Source organism: Episyrphus balteatus, chromosome 2 (genome assembly GCF_945859705.1).
Source record: "Episyrphus balteatus chromosome 2, idEpiBalt1.1, whole genome shotgun sequence".
Classification (NCBI taxonomy): domain Eukaryota; kingdom Metazoa; phylum Arthropoda; class Insecta; order Diptera; family Syrphidae; genus Episyrphus; species Episyrphus balteatus.
Genome location: NC_079135.1, coordinates 95,778,965 through 95,805,754, shown reverse-complemented (window position 1 = coordinate 95,805,754; position 26,790 = coordinate 95,778,965). Strand labels below are relative to the sequence as shown.

The 26,790-nt window shown below is 29.5% G+C and overlaps 1 protein-coding gene across 2 annotated transcripts in view; it reads right to left on the bottom strand.

Annotated features, from left to right (window-relative positions):
* The window catches only part of LOC129908987 (neuropilin and tolloid-like protein 1), a 148,934-nt gene that overhangs the window by 56,271 nt on the left and 65,873 nt on the right, over positions 1 to 26,790 (bottom strand). The window contains exons 2-3 of one of the 2 annotated variants that reach the window (XM_055985860.1): positions 23,768 to 23,879; positions 22,689 to 23,701 (exon numbers count right to left, since the gene is read on the bottom strand). In XM_055985860.1, the coding sequence (XP_055841835.1) occupies positions 22,689 to 22,755 (67 nt within the window). In that variant the 5' untranslated portion in view covers positions 22,756 to 23,701; positions 23,768 to 23,879. Of the gene's footprint in view, positions 1 to 22,688; positions 23,880 to 26,790 lie in introns of both variants that reach the window. The other variant, XM_055985861.1, reaches the window with a different exon arrangement.

Sequence of the window (26,790 nt, the reverse complement as noted above, 5' to 3'; positions counted from 1 at the left end):
AATTTTGAATATGAAATTAATTGAAATTGTAGGTAAATTGTACAAATATTTGAAATTTTTCTTGTCAAAAAAGTTAGATATTACGTTTCTAACTATAATTTGAAAATAGTAATACATATTTCTATTGAAAACCTCATTACAATTTGGTATGAACTCTTAAGTAAACAAATTTGAGATGCAACTGTTTTGTCTATAACACACCACATAAGTTCAAAACATATTCAATGAACCGTATTTAAACAAAGTGTTTTACTGTTGAAACGAATCAAAACGGATTCGCGTTTTTTTAGGAAGTAAACAAGAAAAACTAAAAAAAAAAAAACCAAAACCATTTATCCTATTTTGTTTGAACAATTTTTTTTCTGCTTCATCATTCGGCTGCCAAAGGGATAAAAGCCCACAGTTGACTCACATGTTTCACATTTGATTTAGCCGACTTTTTTTGCCGCAAAAAAGTATTCCGGCAATATTACGCTAGCTATATGATGTAAAAAAAAAATAAAAAAAAAAAGACATAAATGACTTGAAAACGTGGTAACGTGATGCCTATCAAAGGATATATGTACGTTACAAACATTTAGGTACGTACACACATATGAATTCGTATTTTTTTTTCCAACGGGGGAATTTGTTTGTTATGTGTAAGTAAAAATGGGTACAACAACTTTTTCCGTTCGAGTTTTGTATGTAATGTAACGTAATCGTACATAAAAAAATGTGCAATGAAAGGAGCAACTACCTATACCCTACTCTTTACTCTCGGCGGCATAGCTATATCTTTACTTTTCAGATAGAAAAATTGTAATGCTGTTTATACGGCTTCTTTTCCCTCGTCATCGTTGTCGTGCTTATAGCATGCAATTTGCTTTGTTCATATGCACGTTTTTAACTTTACGTTACGTAGATATATTACGCCTGGCCTATTTATAAATCTTGGTTATATTTACGAGTATGTATGGAGTATATCCGTACAAATTCCCTCATTTTGAAATGAGGATAAAGAATGTTGAGGTTTGTGTGTTTTAATTAATTTTAAAATAAGATCTTTTTTTTTATATTATATTCATTATGTAGAATAGTTTATGTAGGTATATTAACTTATTTATATTTATTACATTTTGAGATGTTGCCTATATGGTAAAGGGAAACCATACAATTTTTTTTTTTAATGAATAAAACTAAAAGGAGAGTTGCACTTTTCTTTTCTAGACGAACCGCAGACAAAATTTTCCTTAAATTTTATTTATGAAAAAAAAAGGCAACTATACTTTTCTATAAGGTTACTTATTTTTACTGTTTATTAAAATTAAAAAAGTTCACCACATGAATACTCACAAAATTTGCTACTTTTTTTTTATCGATTTTCAGAAGTTATCAAAAGTGTTTGTATTAAAAAATTCACTCCTCATTTAGTCCTTATATTTGAAAACAAAATTAATTTTTGTTTTTCGGTCTACTTCAATTTAAAAAAATAATATTAATTTATTTAATGAAACTGTTCACTATGGCGTATGCGCAACATTTCAAATGTGATTTGTGCTTCGATCACGGATCAACATTTAAGTGTGTTTTATTTAAAAGTTATTAATTTTGAAAATCACATTAGAGAATATTATTGTATTTAAAATATTTAACCAAAAATTTATGAATGATTGAGAGTCTAATTGAAAGAAATTTCATTTTCTTTTATTAATATTTTATTAAGTCATTTTTAAAACACTCATAAAGAAAATGTAATTAAACAAAGGTCTTATAAAAATCCTCATATTAAATTCATTTCATAAGTTTCTTGAGGTAATACCATTTGCTTGAACAAAGAAAATTACATTTTATGCTTTTTTTTTCCTTTTCAGCAATTAGCAAATTAAAACCAAAAAGATAACAAAATGATGGTTTCTTAGAGAAAAAAAAAAAAGAATAATGATTTATCTAAAAGAAATGATGATGATAATAAATTCTTTTCTTAATGATGCTTAATCGTTCTTTTCATTTTCTCTAATGTTTCTATAAATATAAGTTTTATTTGAGTAACTAAGGTACTAATTGTTCAAAAGGATGAGAGAAGAAATGTAAGAAAAAAAAAAAAAAGAAGAAATATCAAAATTCAAACAAAAGAATAAGGAAAATATAATCTGGGCATAAGAAAAGTGTTTCTTAAGCAATCTTGGACAGTTTTATTATTTTTTTTTTTGTCTTAATGAAGCAAAAGTGGGAATTTTAATATTTTTACTCTTATAAAAGCACTTAAGATAAGAACAATATCATTTTTTTTTTTTTTTTGAATAACTTAAATATTAGCTGGTTATTTGTCCTTCAAAGGAACATGAGAGTCATTTTTAACTATACCATATCTGTACTTACAAGTTCTTAAGAAAAGTTGTTACCACGCATTCAAAGAAATAAATATTTATTTGTCTTCAAGGACATTCTGTTAAATTAATTTTCTTTTAAGAAGCAAGAAAACTTTTCTAAGTGCAGTTTTCCTAAAAAATCAATTAGACCAATTTTTTGCTATCTTTCATCCAACATTTTTATTTGAATCTTAAAAATTTCCAAAAAATAATTGTTGGATGTCTAAGAAAAATTGATTTTTTTTAACATTCATCTGCTTTTGATTTAAGTGGTATTTTCCAAAAGGTAAGATTAAAAAAAAGCATAAAGACCAAAATATTCTTCAATCTCACAAAATTCCAATAACCAAAAATTCCTTTCATCAAAAAGTCTTTATAATATTGAATATTGTATATTTTCAACCATAATTCTTCTGTTAACTCAAAGTTAGCTCTTAAAAGATATATTTAAAATATTTACCCAAGTAAATGGTACATATGCTGTATATTATATGTATGCTTCTACTATACTTATGCATTTTTAAACATTCACCAATATATTCTACTTCCTCTCATAAGAGATTTTCTTATACTATCTAAATCAGCGTTCCGCAGAATTCCACTTGATATGCAATAAATGTCTTCATCCTTATACGAAGTACGAGTAAAGTACTCCTCTTTCGTGTGTTACTTTTTTTTTTGTCAACTTCCTGTGTATAAAACTTTGAGGAAGTTTTTAACATAAAAAAGACACAGTTTCCATTCTTTGTGCTTTGGCAATTTGAAAAATGATACCATAAATATTAAGAGAGGGATTTAAAATGTTTTACTTGAAAAACACGTTAAAAAAATAAAATCAAAAAAAAAAAAAAAAAAAGAAAATGAAAACTCATTTGATTTTGTTTCCTTGTAACATGATGATGAGTTTGAATCCCTTATTTTGGGGGGCTTAGATAAATTTATTTTTTTTATAAAAAAAGTACTTACAATCATGTTATTATGTTCATACATTATCTATAAGTTGGTTAAGATTTTAAGAAAATGATTGTCATGAAGATAGCAAGAGTCTATAAGAAAGCTCCATTCCTTAGGAAACGTTAGATTTTGTACTGAAAAGGTTTGCCATTGCTATTTGAGGATGTACTCCTCTGAAATGGCTGCACCGATTAAAATGATTTTTTTATTTACTGAAAGCTATGGGAATGGATGGTTTAGTAACCGCCACCCAATCTCCCATCCACTAATTTTGAATAGGTATTTTAGTTTTTTTACGAACATATTTTGTGTGTAGGTACTCGAGAACGGCTGAGACAATTTTTTGATTTTTGTTTTGATTTAGCTCTTTTATAAAAAAAAAAATAAATATAAAATTCGCTAAATTTTTTAATAGGTAAGTTATTTCTTGGCTTAAATTGTATCGATTGGAATGTACATTTAAGTATTTGTACACATATAAGCAATTAAAAACTTTTTGGAAGAAGCATGAGAAAAAATAAAATGCATGACTGGGTCGCAGGTACTTGCTCTTGTAGTTCTCAGTATCTTTATCTTAAATATCTGTTGGAAAGGAGATGGCACATTTTTCTATGGAGCTTGGGCAGAGTGTGTACACTATCGAAATTGGTGTCAACTGAAAGGTGATGATAAGCACATTACGTGGGTAAAATATTTTCAAAATCGTTAGTGGGGTTTCGGAGATATTGGAGTTTGAAGTTTCGGATATCAAAACCAAGAATTCAGGTTTTTAGGAAATTGAAAAATAAAAAAAAAAAAAATTTGAAAAAACAAATATCTGATTATTTTATTATTATTATTATTTTATTAATTATTTTTCAATTTCCTAAAAACCTAGAAGGCATAGAAACATTTATAGTTTTCACTATTCGATAAGGAATCAATTGAGGAAGTTTTCGGCATGAGTCAATTTTTTATTAAAATTCACAATCTGGACAAAAATAGAACTTAATGAGTTTTTAAAATTTTGTTTCGACTATTTTTAACTTTGAAATCGATTATTTCAAAAACTATTGGTTGAAATATATTGATTTTAAAATTAAGTATAACTGTAAGTGTTGCCATATTTTTTTAATAATATTTTTTTTTATTTTAATAATTTTTTTTAGAAAATTGCCCCTCCCTCCTAAAGGGGGAACATAGACCCCTTTCCCATACTGTATCTAGGTTGAAATCGTAAAATTTTTTTTTTCTGAGAAAATTTTGAACTGATTTTCATAGAAAATACCTCGTTTAAATTGGAAATAAATATTATTTTAGAATATATTTTTAAAACGAAAAAAAAAAAAAAATGGAATTTTTGAACTTTGACAGCTTATAAATTCTGCACTGAGGGAAAAGCCACCATAAGACTACGTAAAATCAATGAAAACCACATTGATTTAACTATTATTCATAATGATTTTGCGTTGAAGATGAACATTTTAAAATCAACGTGGAAAAAAGGTTAATTTTTGATGGTTTCGTATCTTAAAGTCACATAAATCAAAGTAGTTCATCTTTGAAACAACGATGTTTCAACTTCGATTTATTTTTTCACTCAGTGTAGGTTGTTTAACCGAGTTACATGTTTTATACACTGTTGAAAAGGTATATATATCTAAAACTGTAAAAAAAAAAATCGAAAATGGGTAGAAATTTGACGAAGCTAGATTTTTTTCAATGGGTGAAGGTGAACAAAACCGTTTTTTGCCCCTAACTCCAGATTTTGGGGGTGTTGGGGATTTTTTAAATACCGTTTCGTAATCAGTGCGACTAGCTGTACAAAACGTGATAAGTCTCCACCTGCGTATATTTTAAAACCCCATTTTTGTAACACCGTGAATTTTTTCAATTTTTTTCTCCGAATTTTTGGGAAAAACTAAAAACGAAGTTTTGTTAGAATCTATCAGACGTACCTACGTCAAATTTAAGCGAAATCGTTAGAGACGTTTTCGAGAAAATTGCAATACCTCGAAAACGGTATATGGGATATAGCTATGCCTAACGCATATTAAGATATTAAAAAAATTAAAAAAAAAACGGACCTAGGGAATACGCAAAATCTTATTTGACATAGCCAAAACGTGAATGTTGATAAAGAATTTTTTGAAAATTCATTTATAAAATAGGGTGAATATGGGTTAAGGAGTTAAAACGGTAGGCTTAAGGGTGTTAATTTTTTTTTTTTAATCTCGAGCTTACAGAACTTTTAGGCATTATTTATTCGTATGCGTGTTTTTATTTCTAAAATGATATTTGACTGAAAAACTGGAAAAACAATTTCTTTTCCCCCAATTTTTCGACCGTTTTCAACCTTTTTAACCGACTTTCAAAAATGAGGAGGTTATAAATTTGTATATATTTTATTTTATGTTCGTTACCACCTCATAACTTTGACTGGAATTAATTTTGATAATTCTTTTTGCATTCGAAAGCTCGTACCTACAGTGTTTTAATTCAAGCAGTTTTGACATTATGATCCATGAGAAAATTATAAATCCAAGTTTCGATCCATAAAAGTCGGTTTTGTTTTTTGATGACCTTATCACGTAAAATTATCAATCTTTTTTGTTCGTTTATAAAATACCACAAAATACCTCTAAATATTGGTTGAAAACGATGATGATGAATAAAAAAAAGAATATCGATTTCTCCAAATTATGTTATTTCGTTAAATTGTCTGATGCTAAGGATAGTGTGAGTTCTTTATGCTATTGATTACATTTAAAATATTCAAAGGTACCTTACCCAACATAGTCTATAGAATTTAATATGATAATTTCATAAACACACCCTATATTTCGGTACCCCACCTACATAATTTAAAATTCGATATAACTTCAAAGAATAAACACAATAATAATAACATGATATGGTTTCTCAATATAAACGCAAACCATCTTATTTGAATTTTACGAAGAAAAAAAACAAGAAAAAACAAATACTACGATTTCTAGAACGTGGGATCATAGAATCACTTTCATTGTCAATGGAATAAATAAATTATTCAATAACGGAAAAAATAAGGACATCTTTCAGTAAATAATTTGCCTACAATATTCCTTGCATTGAGTTTTGTTTTTGTTTTGATATTTTATTTACATAATTTTAGCATTTTTTCGAATTAAATTTATTCTAATCGTAAATGTATTTATTATTATTTTTTTTTCTTTTGTTTGAAGATTTGAAAATTTGTTTCACTGTTAATTTTTTAGTCTTAAATGACGACAACATTTTTTTTCGGGGGGGGGGGGGGGGGGACGTTGAGGTTCTTTAAAAAAATTAAATAATATTGTTTTTCAGGTTATCTACGCTTTAAAGACTATTTATTATGCCTTTGAAACCAAACATTACCCAAAAGCAATATTTCATATGTATTTCCAATAAACCTGTGCATGTTGGAAAAGCTGTTATTTAGTATACAAAAAGTTTCTGTGCAAGAAAAAAATAATTTTCAATTTTTCTAAGAAATTTATAAAAAAAAAAAAAAAATTTGGATTATACCAAAACTAGTTTTGCAATTAATTAAAACTAAAAAAATGGTATTGCTTTCAAGAATTTCAATATTTAAAAGCAGAAGTCCAAAAATAATTTTTATTTTCTAAAATGAAAGTAATATGTGAAATTTTGAAACATAAAAATCTAAAAATAAGCTTTCTAAAATAATATCATAAAATAATAAAAAAAAAGAACCCAAAGGCAAAAATAATGAAAACATTGAATAAATTTGTATCTACTCTTATTGCAGTAAAATATTCTCCTTTATTAAATTTTATTATTTTTCCTTTACTCTTTCTATCATACTGTTCTCAGAATTTATGCTATAAAATGCATACTTCCTATGATTGATGTGACCTACTTGAAACCTCAACAAAATATCTTCCTTTTGCAAAATTTTCATCATAAATATAAATATCTTCATAATAAAAAGGGTTTGTCATACGTAAAAACCAGAAAGCCTTTTTCTCAAGTAATTTTATTTCTCTCCTTATATAAATTATTTCCAATAAAAAAAAATATATGAAAAAAAAAAGTTAAAAAATTTGATTTGTCAACGACTATATATTGATTTGCTATATAAATCTATGGATTTTTCATACTTCCGTAGTTGACTTAAACCTTTAAATTGGGTTCTTTAATCTCATAAATCTTTCACAAATCCCATAAATTTATTTTTCAAGACTTTTTGGCAATCATTCAAAGGATGAAGAGAGATATTCTTCTAAACCAACATTGGACAGCAAAAAAAAAAAAAATATTCTTTAAATGTCTTTACTTGTTTTGCTATTGAAAAAAACCAAAAAAATATAAAAACAAAGCGATAAACTGTTATAGAACATAAATCAATTGCAATTCTCTTCATTCCGTTTAAGTGGCAAAAATATGTAAATAAAAAAAAAAAAAGAATAGAAAATAATACGAAGGGAAAAACCAAAAATTCTATATACCGCATCAGGCACGTCTTCATAAAATAAGCAAAATAAAAAAAAAAAAAATTGGAACATATAAATTTACTACCCACTTGGCAGTTTTTCAAAATATCAATTTCATTTCGAAGTTATGGAAAAGTCTTTCCTTGTGAGTAGAAAAGACAAAAAGTCGTTCAATTTCATTACTCTACCATAAAAATGATGGAAGAAGAATAAAAAAAAAATCAAACAAAAACAAATAAAAACTCTAAACTTATAGACTTGAGTTGGCCTGGTCATTCTAAAATAAGTTTTGTCCCCATCATAAAGTATAAGACCATCAGTGCCGGTTGAAACTATTATTTGGCGCCCAAATTGATTGGTTTTAGTGGGGCTCCTTGGGAGTTGCATGTCGGTTGTATGTAGGAAAGAGGAGTAATATCTATTGATGCTTTGTTCTAATCGCCATTTTGAAGCCGCCATTTTGTAAAATAAAATGGATTCAAAATGCTCAGTCCATGTGTTATCCTATTTGTTTTTCTTTTCTCTAAGAAATGGCCATGAAAATGATTTTTGACCCCCAAATTCATAAAAGGCGACACTGTACAAAGCCACTCTATATTATTATCCTTATTCCTTGACTTGTTCCTTTTTTTTCAGACGATCAAGCTTACACCTTTTAGATCTCATTTTGTGGAGTGTATGAAGTTAGCTCCCATTTTTTAAAATTTATTTTTAAAAGTTGTTCCAGGTTATTCTCAATTTGTTCCATAATGTTCCAATTTTTTAGAAATAATACGAAATGGTAATCTTAGAGCCAAAAAACGGATTGTGGTCTTGCCCAATTTGTTCGAAAACCGAAATTTTTGAAAGTGATTACAGGTCGAAAGTTAGGTCCCGAAAACAAAAAGTTCTACCCCATTTTTTACATATTAAATTTCCAAAAATATGTTTTGAATTCAAATATTTCAAATACACTTTCGTGATGTTTTGATATTTTCAAAAATTCATAGACTCCCATTTTTTGGAAAACAAAATACGAAAACTTGTTTCCTAACTTTCAAAATATTGTACTTAGAGGTCCAAAAATTTTGAGTATTGCTAGGAACAACTTTTAAAACCTAAAGACAACTTTCAAAAATTAAATTTTTGAGGAAAGGAAGCTAGGTCAAAACCGATTTTTGGCTCTTAAACCTCAATTTTTCAAAATTATACTGAACTTACAAGTCCACAAATTACGAGTAGTGAGTAGTGCTTTAAACAACTTTTGAAATGTAGGAATACTTTTAAAGATTAAATTTTCGAACAAAAGAAGCTAGGTGAAACACAAATTTTGGCTCTAAAACCTCAAATTTTTGAAAATTATATTGAACTTACAGATCAAAATGTGCAACAAATTCTTCAGCTATGTCTCCTTTTCCCTTAATTTTAAGCAGACCCACCCTGTGCAGGATTGGTACCTCATTCTCAGACATAGCAGCCGGCAAAATTTTGATAAACTAGCACTAGGTACACTCACAAAAAGCTTTGAAACAAAAATCAAAACTAAACCTAAAAACAAACAAAAAAAAAAAGAATACCTAAAGTGAACAAAAAGAAAATAATAAAGTTGATCGTTCCTTTTCTCTCCCCCAATATTGTTGGATGCTGAAATAGGAGTTAGATCTTATTATTTTTTATCCTTTCCTTTTTTCCAGATGTACCTATAACTATACAATATACAATGAAGCTCAGGAAGAATTGCTTCGATTATTTTATTTAATCCAAACGTTGACCCAGTTTTTTTGTTTCTTTTCAGAGAGTTTTTAGCATTCGAGCGAAAGATAGTATCATAGCACAAAGTATACGATAAAATACATATACCCAAAGTGGAGTTGTTGTATTGCAAAGTTTTTTGTTTCTTTTTGTTTTTCCCTGTTAACGTGGTTAAGAAGTAGGGTGCTGAAATGATGAAACACAAAAAAGCGGAAATATAAACTAAGCCAAAAGAATAAACACGTTCCGGAACTTATAAATATTGGGGAAGTGGCTATGGCTAACTGGGCATAAAGAATAGGTATAAGGAAATAATGTTAATGTTTGCGAATCAATATAACTGACTAATGGTTTTGTGTAGACTTTCTTTTGGTGCCGACAGATGTATTATCCTGATTGATTAACCTGAAAAAAAAATCATTTGTGTTTGACAGTAAATAGTAAAACCATTTTTAAAGTCTAGAGTCTAGACAATCTGTAGTGAAAAAAAAATTGAACAAGCACTATTTATAATTATTAAAAGAGAAAATTGAAATCAATTGGCAAAAGTCCTGACGTCAAAAAAAAAGTAACTTTTCCTACTTTATTTGGACACTCCGTCAAAAGTGAAACATTCTGACGTAGTTTTTTGCAAAAACAAAATTCATAATGTTGGCTTGACCGATTTCTTATTACATTTTTAACAACGATGAATTTTTGTTTTAAGTTTAAAGCTATTAAAATAAAAATAGAAATTAGAGTTAGACTGTTATGGATGTAACTTTTTCGTTAATACTTGAATTAGAAGAAAAAAATTAGCAATAAACAATAGCTTTAGTTTAAAGAACATTAAATGTTCTTTAGTGCTGTTGCACTGTATAAAATAGATTTAATTTTGTTAGTGGTAATAAACATGGCAAACTCTGATAAAGTATGAGCTTATAGATGATTTTGAACAATCAATATTAAAAAAGTACTCATACACCACCGTGAACCCTATTAATACAGAGGAAATTTTTACATACACACAAAATTAAACTTATTGAGAAACAAAAAATTAACACTGTGAAAGTCGATTCGTCAACTTTGTCGGTCTGCGACGGAAAGCGTCACAACTCAAAAATACCCGGGAGAAGTAAATTAAGAAAATCATGAATCTAAATTTACAATAAAAAAAAAATGAATTTGATAACTACACTTTTGCTTTCTAGCGGATAGTTTTGAAGAGATAGTCGAGCCATGTGGTACGAAAGTATATTTTGATTACGAGCTCGAATATCGATCTAATTCTAAAATTCTCGAAATGATAAAACAATAGTTTTGCTAGTTTCCTAATAATAACATGGTTTAAGAGTAAACATTTTGAAAAAAAAAAAAACATTTTCTTATGGATTTTAAGAATTTTGAAATACAAATTTTTAAAATAAAATTTTGAGCTATACAAAATTTGGAGCTTTTATGCGAATACCGCTTTTCATACCAAAATTATGATAATCTTTTTTTAAATTCAATTTTTGTTCAAAAAGTTTTAAAAGTGTAAGTGATTTGGCCTTTAAAAGTAAGTGTTTTTTTTTTTATATTTGAACGTGCCAAAACTACATTCTATCTACACTTGGATAGAGAGTAATTACGACGATGACGGCAGGAAACCCTACCCTGGAGAGCCAGGTCCTGCCATAACCAGTCCAAGCACGGGAGGATAAAAATTATTTGTGAAATCTTTTGATCACCGACTGCTTTAAATTTTTGACGTGATAACGTCTTATAAATCGATTAACCATGGCAGCCACTACAAAAAAGTGACGCCATTTTCTCCCGTTCCACTCTAGCACTTTCGCAGTGCGGCAAAAAATTTCAATTAAAAATTAAAAATAAACTATTAGAGGTACAAAAATCTCCTATAGCTTATTTGAAAGATAATAACCTAAAGCTTAATCCAAATGAAGGATTTTAAAAAATTCCATCATTTAATAGGGTAAACAGGGGTAAAACGGAAAGATGAAATTTTGACTAAAATCTAAACGCTAAGTCGTAGAGAGTTGATTTTTGCTTTAGATAGATAAAACTTATTAAGGAATGACTGCATTTAAAAAAAAAAATTAAAAAATTTTGAAACTAAGCTACAATGTTTTGTTTGAACGTTGTACACGTGTTGGGGCTATGACAAAATGATGATTTTGGGTAGGGGAAATTGTTTTTGACAATTCTAAAGGTGCCAGGTGAAAGATGAGGGAAAAACAAGTAGGCGTCTAAAACGGATTTTTTCCAACACTCTGCGTTTCGAAATATGAATTTTTGAAAAACACCTTGTTTTTTATTGGTATTTTTGGGTAGTTTTTGATTTTTATCTTTTTTTGGAGCGTCCAAAAAATCTCAAACTTATAGGACATGTAGGTTTTGGCCTTATGCATACATGTGGAATCGTTTGGTGAGTTTTTAGAAAACACGTTTTTTGACCGTTTTTAACCGATTTTCATCGTTTTTTATTTTTATCTTTTTTTTTCTTTAATAGATACAGGAATAAAATATATGGAGTAATTATTTCAATCATTTTCGTAAACACAATTTTGAGAAACAAAATTTTAGAATTCAACAGGTTATAACTTTTGACCAAGAGCAGATAGAAATTTTATTAAACTTTTATGAGCAACCTGATACAATTACCTTTCATTTGGTATATCACACATAACGGTAGACTTACAACAAGCTACACAATGTTAAATCAAGAAACTTGCGAAAAACCTCAAAACACAAGTGGAGATCTGTTGCCCCCCGAACAGCCACCAGTGTGGGAAGAACCGTAATCTCAGTTTGGAAAGTCGACATGGTTGACTTTAAAAAATTCTAACTTCTCTTGTAGGCATCTTTAAAATTAGATTGATACTTCATATAAAAGGTGAAATAATAAGCTTTCACATGGTATAAAATTTTTTATAGGTTGTCAATCAAAAAAATTGATTTCATAGCGTGATAAAAATAAATGTTTTTTTTTATATTTTTAAATGAAATTTGATCGAGTTCAAAAAATTCTAGCTCTTTTTGAAGATGTCTCATAGACCTGATCGATATATATATTCTGAGCTAAGACAATAAGCTTTCTGATGGTATAAAATTTTTTTATGAGTTGATAGGAAAAATGGAATTAATGACATGAGAAGATAAAAATTCATGTTTTTTTTTATGAAAATGACTGTTTTCAATTAATTATTTTTATACTTTTTGCGCATTGTAAAAATTTAAAAATGGTTTTATTCTTAAGAAGAAATTCTTGGCTTTTAAATTGCATAATTTTTTTGTAAGCTTTTAAAACAAAAAAATTAATATAATGAGAAAATAAAAAGGGTATTTTTTTTTTTAGCTTTTTCTTGTAAATTATGATTGTTTGAAATAAGTAAACGCTTCCATTGACTCATTTTAAACAAAAGCACAAACCTGTTTTCTGACGACGTTATCACGTAAAATCATCGTCCGTAAACCGGCTTTGCAGACAACCTCCTTTTGTTGTTAATTGAACAGATTTTTCGGGTCAAAATAAATTTATGTCTAATTGTAATAAAAAACCATAAAGACAATAAGCAAGATATTAAATGAAAATAACATTATTTCAAAATTCTTCTCATTATAAAAAATATTCTTTTGAAAGTATTTTTTTTGTTTTGGTATTCCTAATGTACCCGAATATCCAAGTTATTATCTTAATCTATAAAACAAGAAGAATCTAACACAAAAAAATCTCATTTTATATTGCTTTAGAAGGTTTCCTTTTGAAAAGCCTTCATTATTTCTTAAAAAATATAATAATACAATTGAAAAGCATGTTGCTGAAATAATCTTCACTCTCAGTAATCCATTACTCATGTTGTGCTTCCATTTGAAAACTTCATATTTCATTACCCTCTCAATGATTGTCCGAGGCCAAAGAAGATTGCTTATTTCAAACAGCAGCTCGGTACCTTTAGATATTAGAAGATCAAATAGAAACTTTTTCGAAATGAATCCAAAAGGTCGAAAAATAAAATACATTTTTTAGTAAACACAAACAAGGAAAGTGCAAAAAAATATATAAGAACCATAAAAATGAAAGAAAAAAAAATACTTCAAGGATACTCGCTCTGTTCCTCTCTCTTTTTCTTAAGGACATTGAGTCTTACAACTCAATTTAATTTCAGCTTATTCAATTAGGTGTGAATCTTTCAACAGAAATGCCACCATCATCGCTACCGTCTTATGGACACTCTTCTGTCTTCTCACAAAGTCTAGCGGCACAAAAAAGATGACGACAAGAAACCATTTTGCTCGCACCCAAAATGAAATACCAGCGCATCGTCATATAGTTAGAGGGTAGGTATTAGGTGTGTTGGGTGTTTCATGGTAATTTGATTTCACTATTACTTTTTCTCGGAAATTGCCAAAGCAATTTCGCTCTTGAAGATAGGACTAAAGGCCTCCTGACTTTGGCATATATTTCTATATTCTGTATACCCTCCATAACGCAGTTTAGGCACACCTTCTATCTATCCTGTCACAGAGTGTAGCAGGTAGTTGCGTTTGTTTCGTTGATGGAAGCTGGGAGTACCTTTGTGCTTGGGATATTTCATCGACATCAATGTCTTACCTTTGATGTTAGAAATAGAACGGATAAAATCAGTGAAGGTGCTGATATGTTTAAATTATGATGTAGCGTAACCTTGGTGTTATAGACAACGTTGGCGTTGCTTCTAGCTACCAAGAGGTTGCCATAATTTTCACTTTAAAGTTTTGCTTTACAAAAAAGGTGAATTTCAGAAGTACAGTACCTTGCCATATTATCTATTCCGAAAAAAATTAAAATAGAAAAAAAGTTAATTTTTTTTAAATTGATTTTTTACTTGCGATATACACTGCGATTCACTTGAATAAAGGCACTTATTTTAGAAAAGAAAAAATCAATTGGAGCTTTGGTAAGGTAACTTACCAAATTCTAGGTTAAGGTATTTTAAAAAGCAATTCATAACAAACAAAAAGCGCAGATTTTGTTAAAATACACAAATTATTACAAAGTTGCACTTTTCAATACTAAAACTAATTTTGTCCACGCTTTTTCATCGCTTTTACAAGATTTAAAAGTCTGCCTTTATTCTAGTGAACCAAACAAAACACAGTTTTTTGTCAAGAAATGCGAAAAAAACGCAACTAGTATAGCCAAACGGTTTCTGTTTTTGGTTTTTTGTTTTTACAATATTGTTTGTAATAAGTTACTCTTTGAAAACCCAAAACCGTCTGTGTGTCTGTCTCTATATGGAGCTGCAGCCTAAACGAGTGAAGTGATTTTCTTCAAACTTGGTATTTAGCAGTTTTGGGTGATTCCCTTAAGGAGAAATTGGAATTTTATTTTTATGACCAAAGCTAACGGTACCTGCCATATAACGGAAATAGAAAAGTTAATTTTTGTGTGAAGTATTACACATAAGAGCCCACTTTTGAAATTAAAAAAATATTTTTTGTACCGTTATTAACGGTACCTGCCATATGAATAACTCGTACAAGACTAACCCGCTTTCAACGAAAATCTTTATACAAAAGCGTTTAAGTAAAGGTAATATTAAAATTTAAGAAAATTTTCAAAAAAACACACTTTTGGATTTTTAAAAATATATAGATTTTTTTTCGAAAAATCAATTTTTTGAAAACGGTTTGACGAAAAATCTTTAAATTTCGTTTTTATGTGTAAATTAATTATTTCTTCAAAATGCCATACCAACTTTTTTTTAAAAAATGTTAGAAAATTTTTATTTATAAAAAATTATTTTTTTTTTAAATGGCTCCTACAATTTTCGAATTTTTTTTTCTAAAAAATATCTTTTTATACAAGAAATAAAATGGCATACTTGGTTTTTTGTAAAAGATCATTTAAAACGGTGTTTAATTAATTATAAATTATCAAATTTTAAATTTAAATTGAATAAAAACAAAAAGCTTTAACATTAGAGTTACTTTAAGCATAAGAGCAAGTACGTGCGACCGCAGTCGTGCAATTTAGTCTAGTTTTTGAGAAAATTGAAAAATAAAAACAAATAAAAACAAAAAATATTTTGAAAAAAGAAAAATCTGATAAAATAATTTTTCAATTTTCCCAAAAACTAGAAGACATAGAAACATACAGTTTTCACTGTTCGATAAGGAATTAATTGAGGCAGTTTTCTGTCTAAGTAATTTATTTACTAAAATTCACAGTCTGGACAAAAATAGTATAAAATGAGTTTTAAAAAAAATTTTTCAACTATTTTTAACTTTGAAATCGATTATTTCAAAAACTATTGGTAATATTATATTGATTTAAAAATAAGAATCAAATGCACAATTTTGCCTTTTGGAAATGGTATCATTTATTACTGTAAGTGTTGCCGTTGTTTTTTAATAATTTTTTTTTATTTTGATAATTTTTTTTTGAAAAATGCCCCTCCCACCTAAACGGGGGGAGATAGACCACCCTCCCAAAGAAAAAAAATGTTTGTATTGAGCTCCTCCACAAAAACTTTTCATCAAATCCTGGCGCCCAACTTATCCTACTACGTGCCGAAACAACATTTTTGTTCTATACCTAAAAGTTCGAATTTCTGTATCTGGGTTGAAATCGAAAATTTTTTTTTTCTAAGCCAATTTTGAAGTGATTTTCATAAAAAATACCTCGATCAATTGGGAAATAGATATAGTTTTAGAATATATTTTTTAAATAGCATGTTGTTTTGAAAACATATACTTTAAATTGATGCCGAAGTTGGGCAAATGACAAAAAAAATTTAATTTTTGAACTTTGACATCTTATAAATTCTAAGTGGTTTAACCGAGTTAAATCGAAAATGGGTAAAAAATTGTCGAAGCTAGAATTTTTTCAATGGGTGAAGGTCCAAAAAACCGTTTTTTGCCCGTAACTCCAGATTTTGGGGGTGTTAGGGGATTTTCAAATACCGTTTCGTATTCAGTGCGACTAGCTCTACAAAACCTGATAGGTCTCCGCCCGCGTATATTTTGAGTGTTACACCGTGTTATTAACAGGACTTTTTTTTCATTATATTGTTCCTTGTAGTCTACAGATAAAAATACTTTTATAGCCGTCCAGTATGTACCAAAAGTTCCTTATACTAGATTTATAAAAAATAGGCAAACAAACTGGAAATCAATAGAAAATAGAAACACTTTTTTTTTTGGAGTCAAAAATCCTCAAAAGTATGTTGTTATTGCTAATAATTTACAAAAATTATTTTTATTATAAATAAAACATTTGAGCCAAATTTTATCATTCATCTTTTTTTCAATTGAACTAAGTATGTATAGCAAAAAAAAAAAATCAAATAAATTTAAAAAACTCATAGTTTTATTGGTAATATCACCTTTTTTAAGTTTCAAATGTCTTTCATACACAGATTGGAAAAAAACTCGCGTTTTTTACCACCAAATAATTTTTCAAAATATGTATGTACTAGGCTGGTGAAATTTTGTTCATTCAATTTTGCAATTGCAAGCAAAGTTAATTTAATTTGCACGCATTACTCTTGAACATGGTAGGTAGCAGCAAGCATGACGACGACGACGACGATGACGGCAAAAAGTGTGTGAACTTGTGTGCGGCCATTCTCACTTTCTAGTTGAAGTTGCCTCTTGGCCAACACAACGACCTACCCGGGGAATGATGGCTTAATTATATTTTCTTATGGATAAAATATAATAATTGCCACCCCCAGCAATATACAAAAAAGGGGGATATGGGGTGGATTTGATCAACGAGATGACTTCATGCTTGATAAATAAAATTATGATTTTATGAGATTTTCTTGTACTGTTTTGGTTCGGTGATTTTAAAATAACCGAGACTAAAAAAAACACCAACGAGGACTAGACAAGGACAAAACCACTTTGCCGACTCCCCATCAGAGCAGGATGACTGTTGAAAATGTGTTCCTTGAAGTGTGTTCCCTCTTGGTTCTGAAAAGTCTCTCGAATCTTGATGAATTCGTTCTGCATGTGAGTTGTGACTTGATGTAGGTATTGGTGTATCATAAGATGAAGAACACTCTTCTAAGTGGATTAAAAAAACAAAAAATTGTTTATTTCTGTTTTGGCTATAGTGCCGCTGTTGTTGTTGTTTTTGGTGCTGTGTTGTTGGAAATGATTATAATCATTAATTAATTGCCAAGATGAAAACGGATTAGGATGTCTAGTTGGGTTTCATTAAGATGTGAGGAAAATATGCAAAAGAGGATACGAGAGAGATGCGAGAGATTCAAGAAGTCAGGGTCATTAGGGAAACACTGAAAATATAATTAACGACTTAAGGAAGACATTAAGGCTACTTTTTTTAATTGGAGTCAAAGTGGAAATGAGTTTGTGAGTGTAGATATCTGTGCTGAAAAGTTTTTTTGGTCTCAAAAAAAAATGTGTGTCATGTCCAGTGGTACCACTTTACTTCAATTGAAGTAGATCTACTTCTTTTTTTCCAAATAATTTAAAATCTACTTCCTACTTCGCACCATCACAAAAATATCGAAATCTACTTCATTTTAAAATTTCTGTTCCAATTTACTTCAAATTAACAAAAAAATAAGCCAAATCTACTTCTTTTTCCAGAAAACCAAATATTTGGCTAAAAATTGTTATAAAACAATGTATAGAAATATATTTATACCGAAAATATAGAGTTTGAATGAAGTCAAATTTTTGGTTGTTTGTTGTTGTTTATACTATTTAAATTATTAAACTTATATGAATTTAATAGAATTATTTTTTAATACATAGATTTTTATAAATAAAGGTAATTTTGAAATCTACTTCGGTTTAACTCAATCTACTTCCATTTTCTCTTCAAATCTACTTCGACTTTTTTTTTGGAAGTGGTAACGCTGGTCATGTCCTATGAATTCAGTTCAGATGTAGATTTGGTGATGGTTGGTATGACGACAATAAAGATGAAAAGGCAAGAAAAAAAAAATGTGGAAAATAAAGTAATTATAGAAATTTATATTTTTTGTTGGTATCTTAAAAGTTATAAAAAAAAAAACTTTTTGGAAACCGGACTATTTGATGGAATATGTATTTGAATTTTTAATGTTTGAAAGGAAGCTGTTATGACTTTTTTTTTTTTGTTTTGTTAAAGGAACAACCAAAAAAGTTTTGGATTATGTGTATTCACTTTTTTGTTTGCATTTAGTTATGAAGAGTTTTTCTTTGCACAAAAGTGCTAATTAGGGCAAGTTTTGAAGCTGAAAGATAGCAGTATTTATAATGATAACACTGGTCGGCAAAAAAACAAATTAGATCGGGAGCAAAAACTCTGTAAAGTGATTTTAATAAACTTGAGTGTGCTGAATTGAAAACAGTTTACAGATTTTTTCCATTACATCTAGTTTTTCAGCTCTGCTCATCACAATTTTAGGTATAAAGTCTCAAAAACTAATTTTAAATTAATTTTTTTTTGAGATTTGATCTAAAAATATTATTTTTCCGTAATATTTTGCTATTTTTTCAACCGAATCAGGAGTCGAAAACTGAAATTTACTTAAAATCTGCTTCAAAAACCATAACCACCAAGATTTTGAGATATCATATCTTTCTATACCAAATATCTTTTAGAAAAAAATAATTTTGAAAATAAAAATAAACGTATATGGCTATAAACGATAAAATATGGCATTTGAATATTGCATATGTAGTTTTGTGAAAATAAATTTAACGGTGATAAAATTCAACGTAAAAAAAGCCACAAAAACGCGTTTTTGACCTGTTAATATTTAAATATTTCAAAAACTTGACGTGCCAGTGAAATTTTGACTTCAGATTCGGAATCAGCACAAAAGTCCTTTAGAAAAGTATGCTTTGGTTTCAGCTCCATTTTCGTTGCCATCCAGTGTAATTAGCATTAACTTTTTGTGAAAATAATATTTTGGAGCTAAAATGATTATGATTGTTATAAATTTTTAATTCAAGCAATCAAGGAAAAAATTTAAAATATTCTGTATGGAAAATATATGCAAATATATGCATTAAGTGCCGTTATACTTTTCGTACAGATTTAAAACCAGAAAATGTCATTTAAAAAAATATTTATTGATCGGTTTTCAAGGTTTAATTTTTCAAAAGTTTTCATAATGAAAGTAAGGACCTAAGGACGTAAAATGTGTGACTTCATGACCTCATTTAAGATGCGATTTTATGAATGAAAAAATGTTCCTAAAAAATAATAACCTTAGGAAGCAAAATTTTTGACTTCATGACCTCATTCAAGGTGCAATTTTATGAAAGAAAAAAGTCTTCATAAAAAACAAGGACCTTAGGAAGCAAAAAGTCTGACTTCATGACCTCATTCAAGATGCGACTTTATGAAAGAAAAATGTCTTCATAAAGAATAAGGACCTTAGGAAGCAAAAAGTCTGACTTCATGACCTCATTCAAGATGCGACTTTATGAAAGAAAAATGTCTTCATAAAGAATAAGGACCTTAGGAAGAAAAAAATCTGACTTTATGACCTCATTCAAGATGCAATTTAATGAAAGAAAAAAGTGTTGATAAAGAATAAGGACCTTAGGAAGCAAAAAGTCTGACTTCATGACCTCATTCAAGATGTGACTTTATGAAAGAAAATAGTCTTCATAAAGAATAAGGACCCTAGGTAGCCAAAAGTCTGACTTCATGACCTCATTCAAAATGCGACTTTATGAAAGAAAAATATCTTCATAAAGAATAAGGATCTTAGGAAGCAAAAAATCTGACTTTATGACCTCATTCAAGATGCAATTTAATGAAAGAAAAAGTGTTGATAAAGAATAAGGACCTTAGGAAGCAAAATTTCTGACTTCATGACCTCATTCGAGATGCAATTTTATGAAAGAAAAAAGTCTTCATAAAAAACAAGGACCTTATTAAGAAAAAAGTCTGACTTCATGACCTCATTCAAGATGTGACTTTATGAAAGAAAAAAGTCTTCATAAAGAATAAGGACCCTAGGTAGCAAAAAGTCTGAATTCATGACTTCATTCGGGATGCGAATTTATGAAAGAAAAAAGTCTGCATAAGAAACAAGGACCTTAGGAAGCAAAAAATCTGACTTTATGACCTCATTCAAGATGCAATTTAATGAAAGAAAAAAGTGTTGATAAAGAATAAGGACCTTAGGAAGCAAAAAGTCTGACTTCATGACCTCATTCAAGATGTGACTTTATGAAAGAAAAAAGTCTTCATAAAGAATAAGGACCCTAGGTAGCCAAAAGTCTGACTTCATGACCTTATTCAAGATGTGACTTTATGAAAGAAAAAAGTCTTCATAAAAAACAAGGACCTTATTAAGAAAAAAGTCTGACTTCATGACCTCATTCAAGATGTGACTTTATGAAAGAAAAAAGTCTTCATAAAGAATAAGGACCCTAGGTAGCCAAAAGTCTGACTTCATGACCTCATTCAAAATGCGACTTTATGAAAGAAAAATATCTTCATAAAGAATAAGGATCTTAGGAAGCAAAAAATCTGACTTTATGACCTCATTCAAGATGCAATTTAATGAAAGAAAAAAGTGTTGATAAAGAATAAGGACCTTAGGAAGCAAAAAGTCTGACTTCATGACCTCATTCAAGATGTGACTTTATGAAAGAAAAAAGTCTTCATAAAGAATAAGGACCCTAGGTAGCCAAAAGTCCGACTTCATGACCTCATTCAAGATGTGACTTTATGAAAGAAAAAAGTCTTCATAAAAAGCAAGGACCTTATTAAGAAAAAAGTCTGACTTCATGACCTCATTCAAGATGTGACTTTATGAAAGAAAAAAGTCTTCATAAAGAATAAGGACCCTAGGTAGCAAAAAGTCTGACTTCATGACTTCATTCGGGATGCGAATTTATGAAAGAAAAAAGTCTGCATAAGAAACAAGGACCTTAGGAAGCAAAAATTCTGACTCATGACCTTATTCGAGATGCGAATTTATGTCAGAAAAAAAAACTTTACAAAGAAGGCATAAAGACTGAAATCGAAAATAACCGCAGTAGTTAAATTGTATTAAAAGCAGTTCTAATGTTATTGTTTTTGGTGGCTAATTTTATGTTGTTTAGGTTGCTTAAAAAAAAATATTAAGTTGTCCAACAACACTTCTCACTACAACCATGAAAAACCAAAAAACTATGAAAAGACTCGTTTTTTGTTACAATCTCATTGACTTTTTGAAAAGAAATCATTTTTTACCCACTGAGACCTTGACATACTCACTCCCGTTATATCACAACACGTCCGTTTCATCACGTATTTCCCCTAATGTACTGTGAATGTCTTGCCAGTAACACAAATTTCCTATAAAACACAAGATCAATGTGATACCTTTCCTTTGAAATCTAAGAACCCTAATACAAATCCTTTCATCACAAACTTTGTATAGTTATAAACTTTCTTAACAGTCAATGTCACAATCAGATTTCTTTAATTTCGTCAACTTTCTGTAATCATAGACGCCGTTGAATAAGAAAGGAAAACCTAGCATTTACTCTTTATCATGACAAGTCCAAGATACCTTCTAAACTAAATGTACAATCGAAAAAGGTGTCATTTTTCCTAAGGCTATATAGAAAATTTTTAATTGCAAAACTTTATTCTCTCATTTACTCCTTGTCTTTGGAATAAATTCAATGCTTTTTTTGCCTTTGATCTTTCACAAAAAAAAAAAAACAGTACAAACAACAAAAAATTAAAAAAAAAAAAAACTAACTCCTGACATCTAATAATGCTTAACGACCTTTCACACTATAAAACCAACCAACAACTCCCAGCAGGAGAGGACCATTATTCAAGGCACTCTTTGGCATCTCATCTCTCTGCCATCAGCTCGCCCGGAGACCAGACCAGACAACACTCTCTTCATTGCTGTCTAACTTTTCTCGTTAAATCTGGCCATCATAGAGAGATATTCTACTTATATTTCTCTAGCCTCTTTCTACTGTCTCCTCCCGTTCTTTATATTTTTACTTCTTTTTTAATCGAATATAATAGGAAACACCTTCAAGTGACACCAAATACCATTTTAACATGAACATCCCAACTTTGTCCTTATGGTTGCATCCGTCTTCGGTCCGTGTTTGTTGAGAGTCAAATATACGAAAAAAAAAAAAAAATGGCCTCTTTCTCTCTCCCGGAAATATGATATTTATATTATTTCTCACTGATGATGATGGGAAATATCTAAAAGGTACATTTTTTTTTTCTACTTACCGGAAATTATATTTGATCCAACTAACAGCAACGTTAACCAGCAACAGCAACTTGACCTGAACTTCATTGTTCGCCGATACTTGTCAGCAACAGAAATAGCACGAGCACGACCAAAAGCAAAAGCAACCAAAAACTTTTGTCACAGCTGACACGAACGATGCCCACGATGACAACAACAACAAGAAAGTTCCAGTAGTGATGGAAGTAGTGGTGATGCTTTTTGTCTGTGAGTGATGGTTCCTGAAATGACTTTGCTCCTTTGAACTAATCGTCTAAGGCGATTTTTTTCCTCCTGCCAAAGCCTTATAATTAGAAAAGTCCTTTTTGTTGTTAGGACGACGACGAGGACTCCGACGATTAGGTGAATTATTATGCTTTGACGATGATGATAAAGTCGATGATGTGTGTTTGAAGTTAAACTGAACTTAACTAATACAAACGAGTTGTTACTTTTACTTGTAACGGTGTAACGCTGATGAAAGTTGATTGTACAAGAAGAAGAGCCTTCTTCTTCGCTTTCGTCGTTGGCCTGTAAGTAATGGCCCATGCAAAAAAGGATACTCTCATCAACAACAGCAGCACGGAACTTGCCAATCATTTATGTTATTTGTTTGAAGACACGACGACACGTTGCGTCGTCCGTTGGCTATTCGGCAACAATTGTTATCCCTATGAATTGCTTGTTGGCGTAGTAGATAGAGTAAGGACTTGTCTTCTTCAGATTGTCTGTTTCGGTCAATTTGTTTCAACGCAAATTTATTGCGGTCCCAACTACAACAACTACAATTCGTTCTACTACAGCTGTGACACACAATAACAACTACTGCTACTACTTCGAGTCCTTTCGATGACACTTTTGAAGATGCTGCTCCTTTGCAGTGGTGGTAATTCATTTCCAGTTTCTGGCCGTTTGATCCTTTCAATTGAAAGGATATTTGAGGATTCTTTTCTATGCACAAGTTGGCTGATGGGCTGTTGTGTATGTAGCTTGTTGTCCCTTTTGATAGAAAATTCTAAAAAGGATGAGTGCGAGTTTTGGGGGTTTTTTTTTTTTTTTATGAAATTGTTTCTCTTGTTACCACACTTCTGGTGTGATGGACAGACTCTTAATAGTGTGTCTAGTTGGGTGATTCAATATAGTAGAATGTTATAGTGAAAAGCACTGACGAAGCACTCAGGAAAATTTCCAATCTGTAAGAAGAGTTGAAAAGAAAGAGAGAAACCAAATGTTATTGACATCGATGGTGAAATACTCTAATGAAAATTTTCTTTGATTAAAAGGTCATGGTGGAATAGGCTTAAATGATTTTAAGTTGATTGAAAATGAGGCATATACGAGTACATACCTGGACATTAAATAACCGAATAATGTTTGATGAATTTTGAAAGATTAATTTTAATGTATAGGGTGACTACCTATGACTATACAGATATCATGTCAGAATGTGTTTGGGATTGTTATTGAGAGAATTCTGTGGAACTCACCTAAGAAAGGCAAAATAATGAACAACATCCTTATAATTTTACACTTCGCATCGCTCGGTTGAGGAAAGCTTTTTTGAATCACAAATTTTTTTCACGAAATGTAGGTAAATAATAAGCAGGTCAGAACTTCATCGACAAGAACTGGTTCTGAAAGACAATAGGTCGTATTGTACTGTAGAAAAAAAATCGAAAGATTTGCATCTGATACTGACCAACCAGGATCAGGGTGTGAACATACCATTGGTGGCAGCCGAGGTAGGTTGTCTTTAAAAAATTGTAACTTTTTTGTAAGTGTCGTACGGATATGGTTGATGTATATTTTTAAAGGTTAAATCATAAGCTTTCCAATGAAATAAAATTTATTATAGGTTGTCATGTAAAAATATTGACTGTATGATGTGTCATGACAAATGTGTGATTTCAAAAAATCATTTCATACTTTTTAAAAAGAGGTTGTCTGTAAAGCCGGTTTACGGACGATGATTTAACGTGATAACGTCGTAAGAAAACAAGTTGTGTGCTTTTGAAATGAGTCAATTGAAGCGTTTATTTATTTCAAACAATTTTTTTTTATTTTAAAAGCTTACAAAAAAAAATTATACCATTAAAAAGCCAAATATTTCTTCTAAATAAAAAAACCATTTTTAAATTTTTACAATGAGCAAAAAGTATTTAAAATAATTTATTAAAAACAATCATTTCTTATTAAAAAAGTGAAAAAATCATTTGCATCACCGAAAAATTCATTTTTTTGATATTACAACCTATAATAAATTTTATACCACCTGAAAGCTTATTGCTTCAGTTCAAAATATATACATATATATCGATCATGTCTATTAGGCATCTCCAAAAAGAGCTAGAATTTTTTAAACTCGATAAAATTTCATCAAAAAAACCAAAAAAAAACATATAATTTTATGTTCTCACGCTATTGAATCAATTTTTTTTAGACAGCATATAAAAAATGTTATATCATGTAAAAGCTTACAATTTCACCTTTCATATGACGTTTCAATCTTATTTCTGCAATGTAATAGAAAAAAAGGTAGAATTTTTTAAAGCAAATCATGTCGAAATTCCAAACTGAGATTACGGTACTTCCCACACTATTGGCTGTTCATGATCAACAGATCTCCACAGGTGCTTTGAGGTATTTCGCAAGTTTTTTAATCTAACATTGTGAAGCTTGGTGTGAATGTACAGTTATGTGTGATATACCAAATGAAAGGTAACATCATTAGAATGCTAAATAAAGTTAAATCAAATTTGTATTTGCTTTAGATCAAAAGATAGAACCTGTTGAAAAATAAAACTTTATTTTACCGTTATCTCAAAATTGTGACCACAAAATTGATTGAAATTTTGCACAGATATAGTTCTGTCTATTATCTATCTACAATATAAATTTTATTTATTTATCTGTTGAAGAAAAAATTGTTTTTCCCGTTATTCGGTCAAAAACCATTTTGAAATACAAATTTTTGGCACATGTATGCGCACAGTCATAGACTACATGTTCTATAAGCTTGAATTTTTTTTAATGCTACAAAAAATTTAAAAAAATAAAAACTCACCTAAAAATACCCAAAAATAAGTAGGTGTTTTTCAAAAATTCATATTTCGAAACACAGAGACTTAAACAAAAATCCGTATGAGACCCCTATCTTTTCTATTTATTATCTTTTGAATGACGTTTTTCAAATTGTAAAAAAAAAAAAATTCCCCTTCTATAATCACTACTTCTTTGTCAAAGGTGTAATTCATGTTTTAGTTTTAGAAAACCATTGATAGCTTTGTTTTGAAATTTTTTAGAATTTTTTCAATACCATTGCACTACTCGAATACTATTGATAAGGATATATCATTTTTAAATGAGAAAATTATTTCAGTGAAATGTTTATTTCTTAGGTATTTATTGTTGGCTAAAGAGTCTTTTCAGTTTTAAGAGCTGCAACTGCTTACTGCAGTGCTTTTTATTGTATTTTTTAGCTATATCTATAAAATTCATCCTAAAAACCGATAACAAATTTCTCCTCAAATATAATTATAAAATAAATGGAACGACTCGGATTGTATGTTGGAGGAAATCGATGAATTTGCGGAATAATTAATGACTTTAAGGATGCGTTTTTATTTTTATGTGTTGATTGTTGGTGGTGGCTCTGGGTATACGCGGCAAGCACCACTTTAATCGTTGACTGCTGCTCCTTAGTTGTAAAATTGTGTTATATAAAGTTGCTGACAGGAGAAGCACATGCAATAAATCAGGTTTTAAATGCATATTGCTTGACGTTTATTGATCTTTTTTTTCTACTCTTTTTTATATTTTTTTTTGTACTTACTCGTACATTACTATATACAAAAGTTTGCATCCGAAAAAAAGGTATGATAGTGTATTGGGGAGGGTGGTTTGGGAGGTATAAACGAGGTTAAAATCGAACTTACAACGATAAAATGCACATTAAGGATAAAATAAGGTGAGTGCTATACGGAAATATACGGAAACTGTTTTCTAGTGCGAGAGTGTGCCAACGACCGGTAAATCGAACAAGTGCAAAAAAATCAATAAATTCCATTTTATTGGTTTGAAGGTAGGTGAAGGTACGACGAGGAG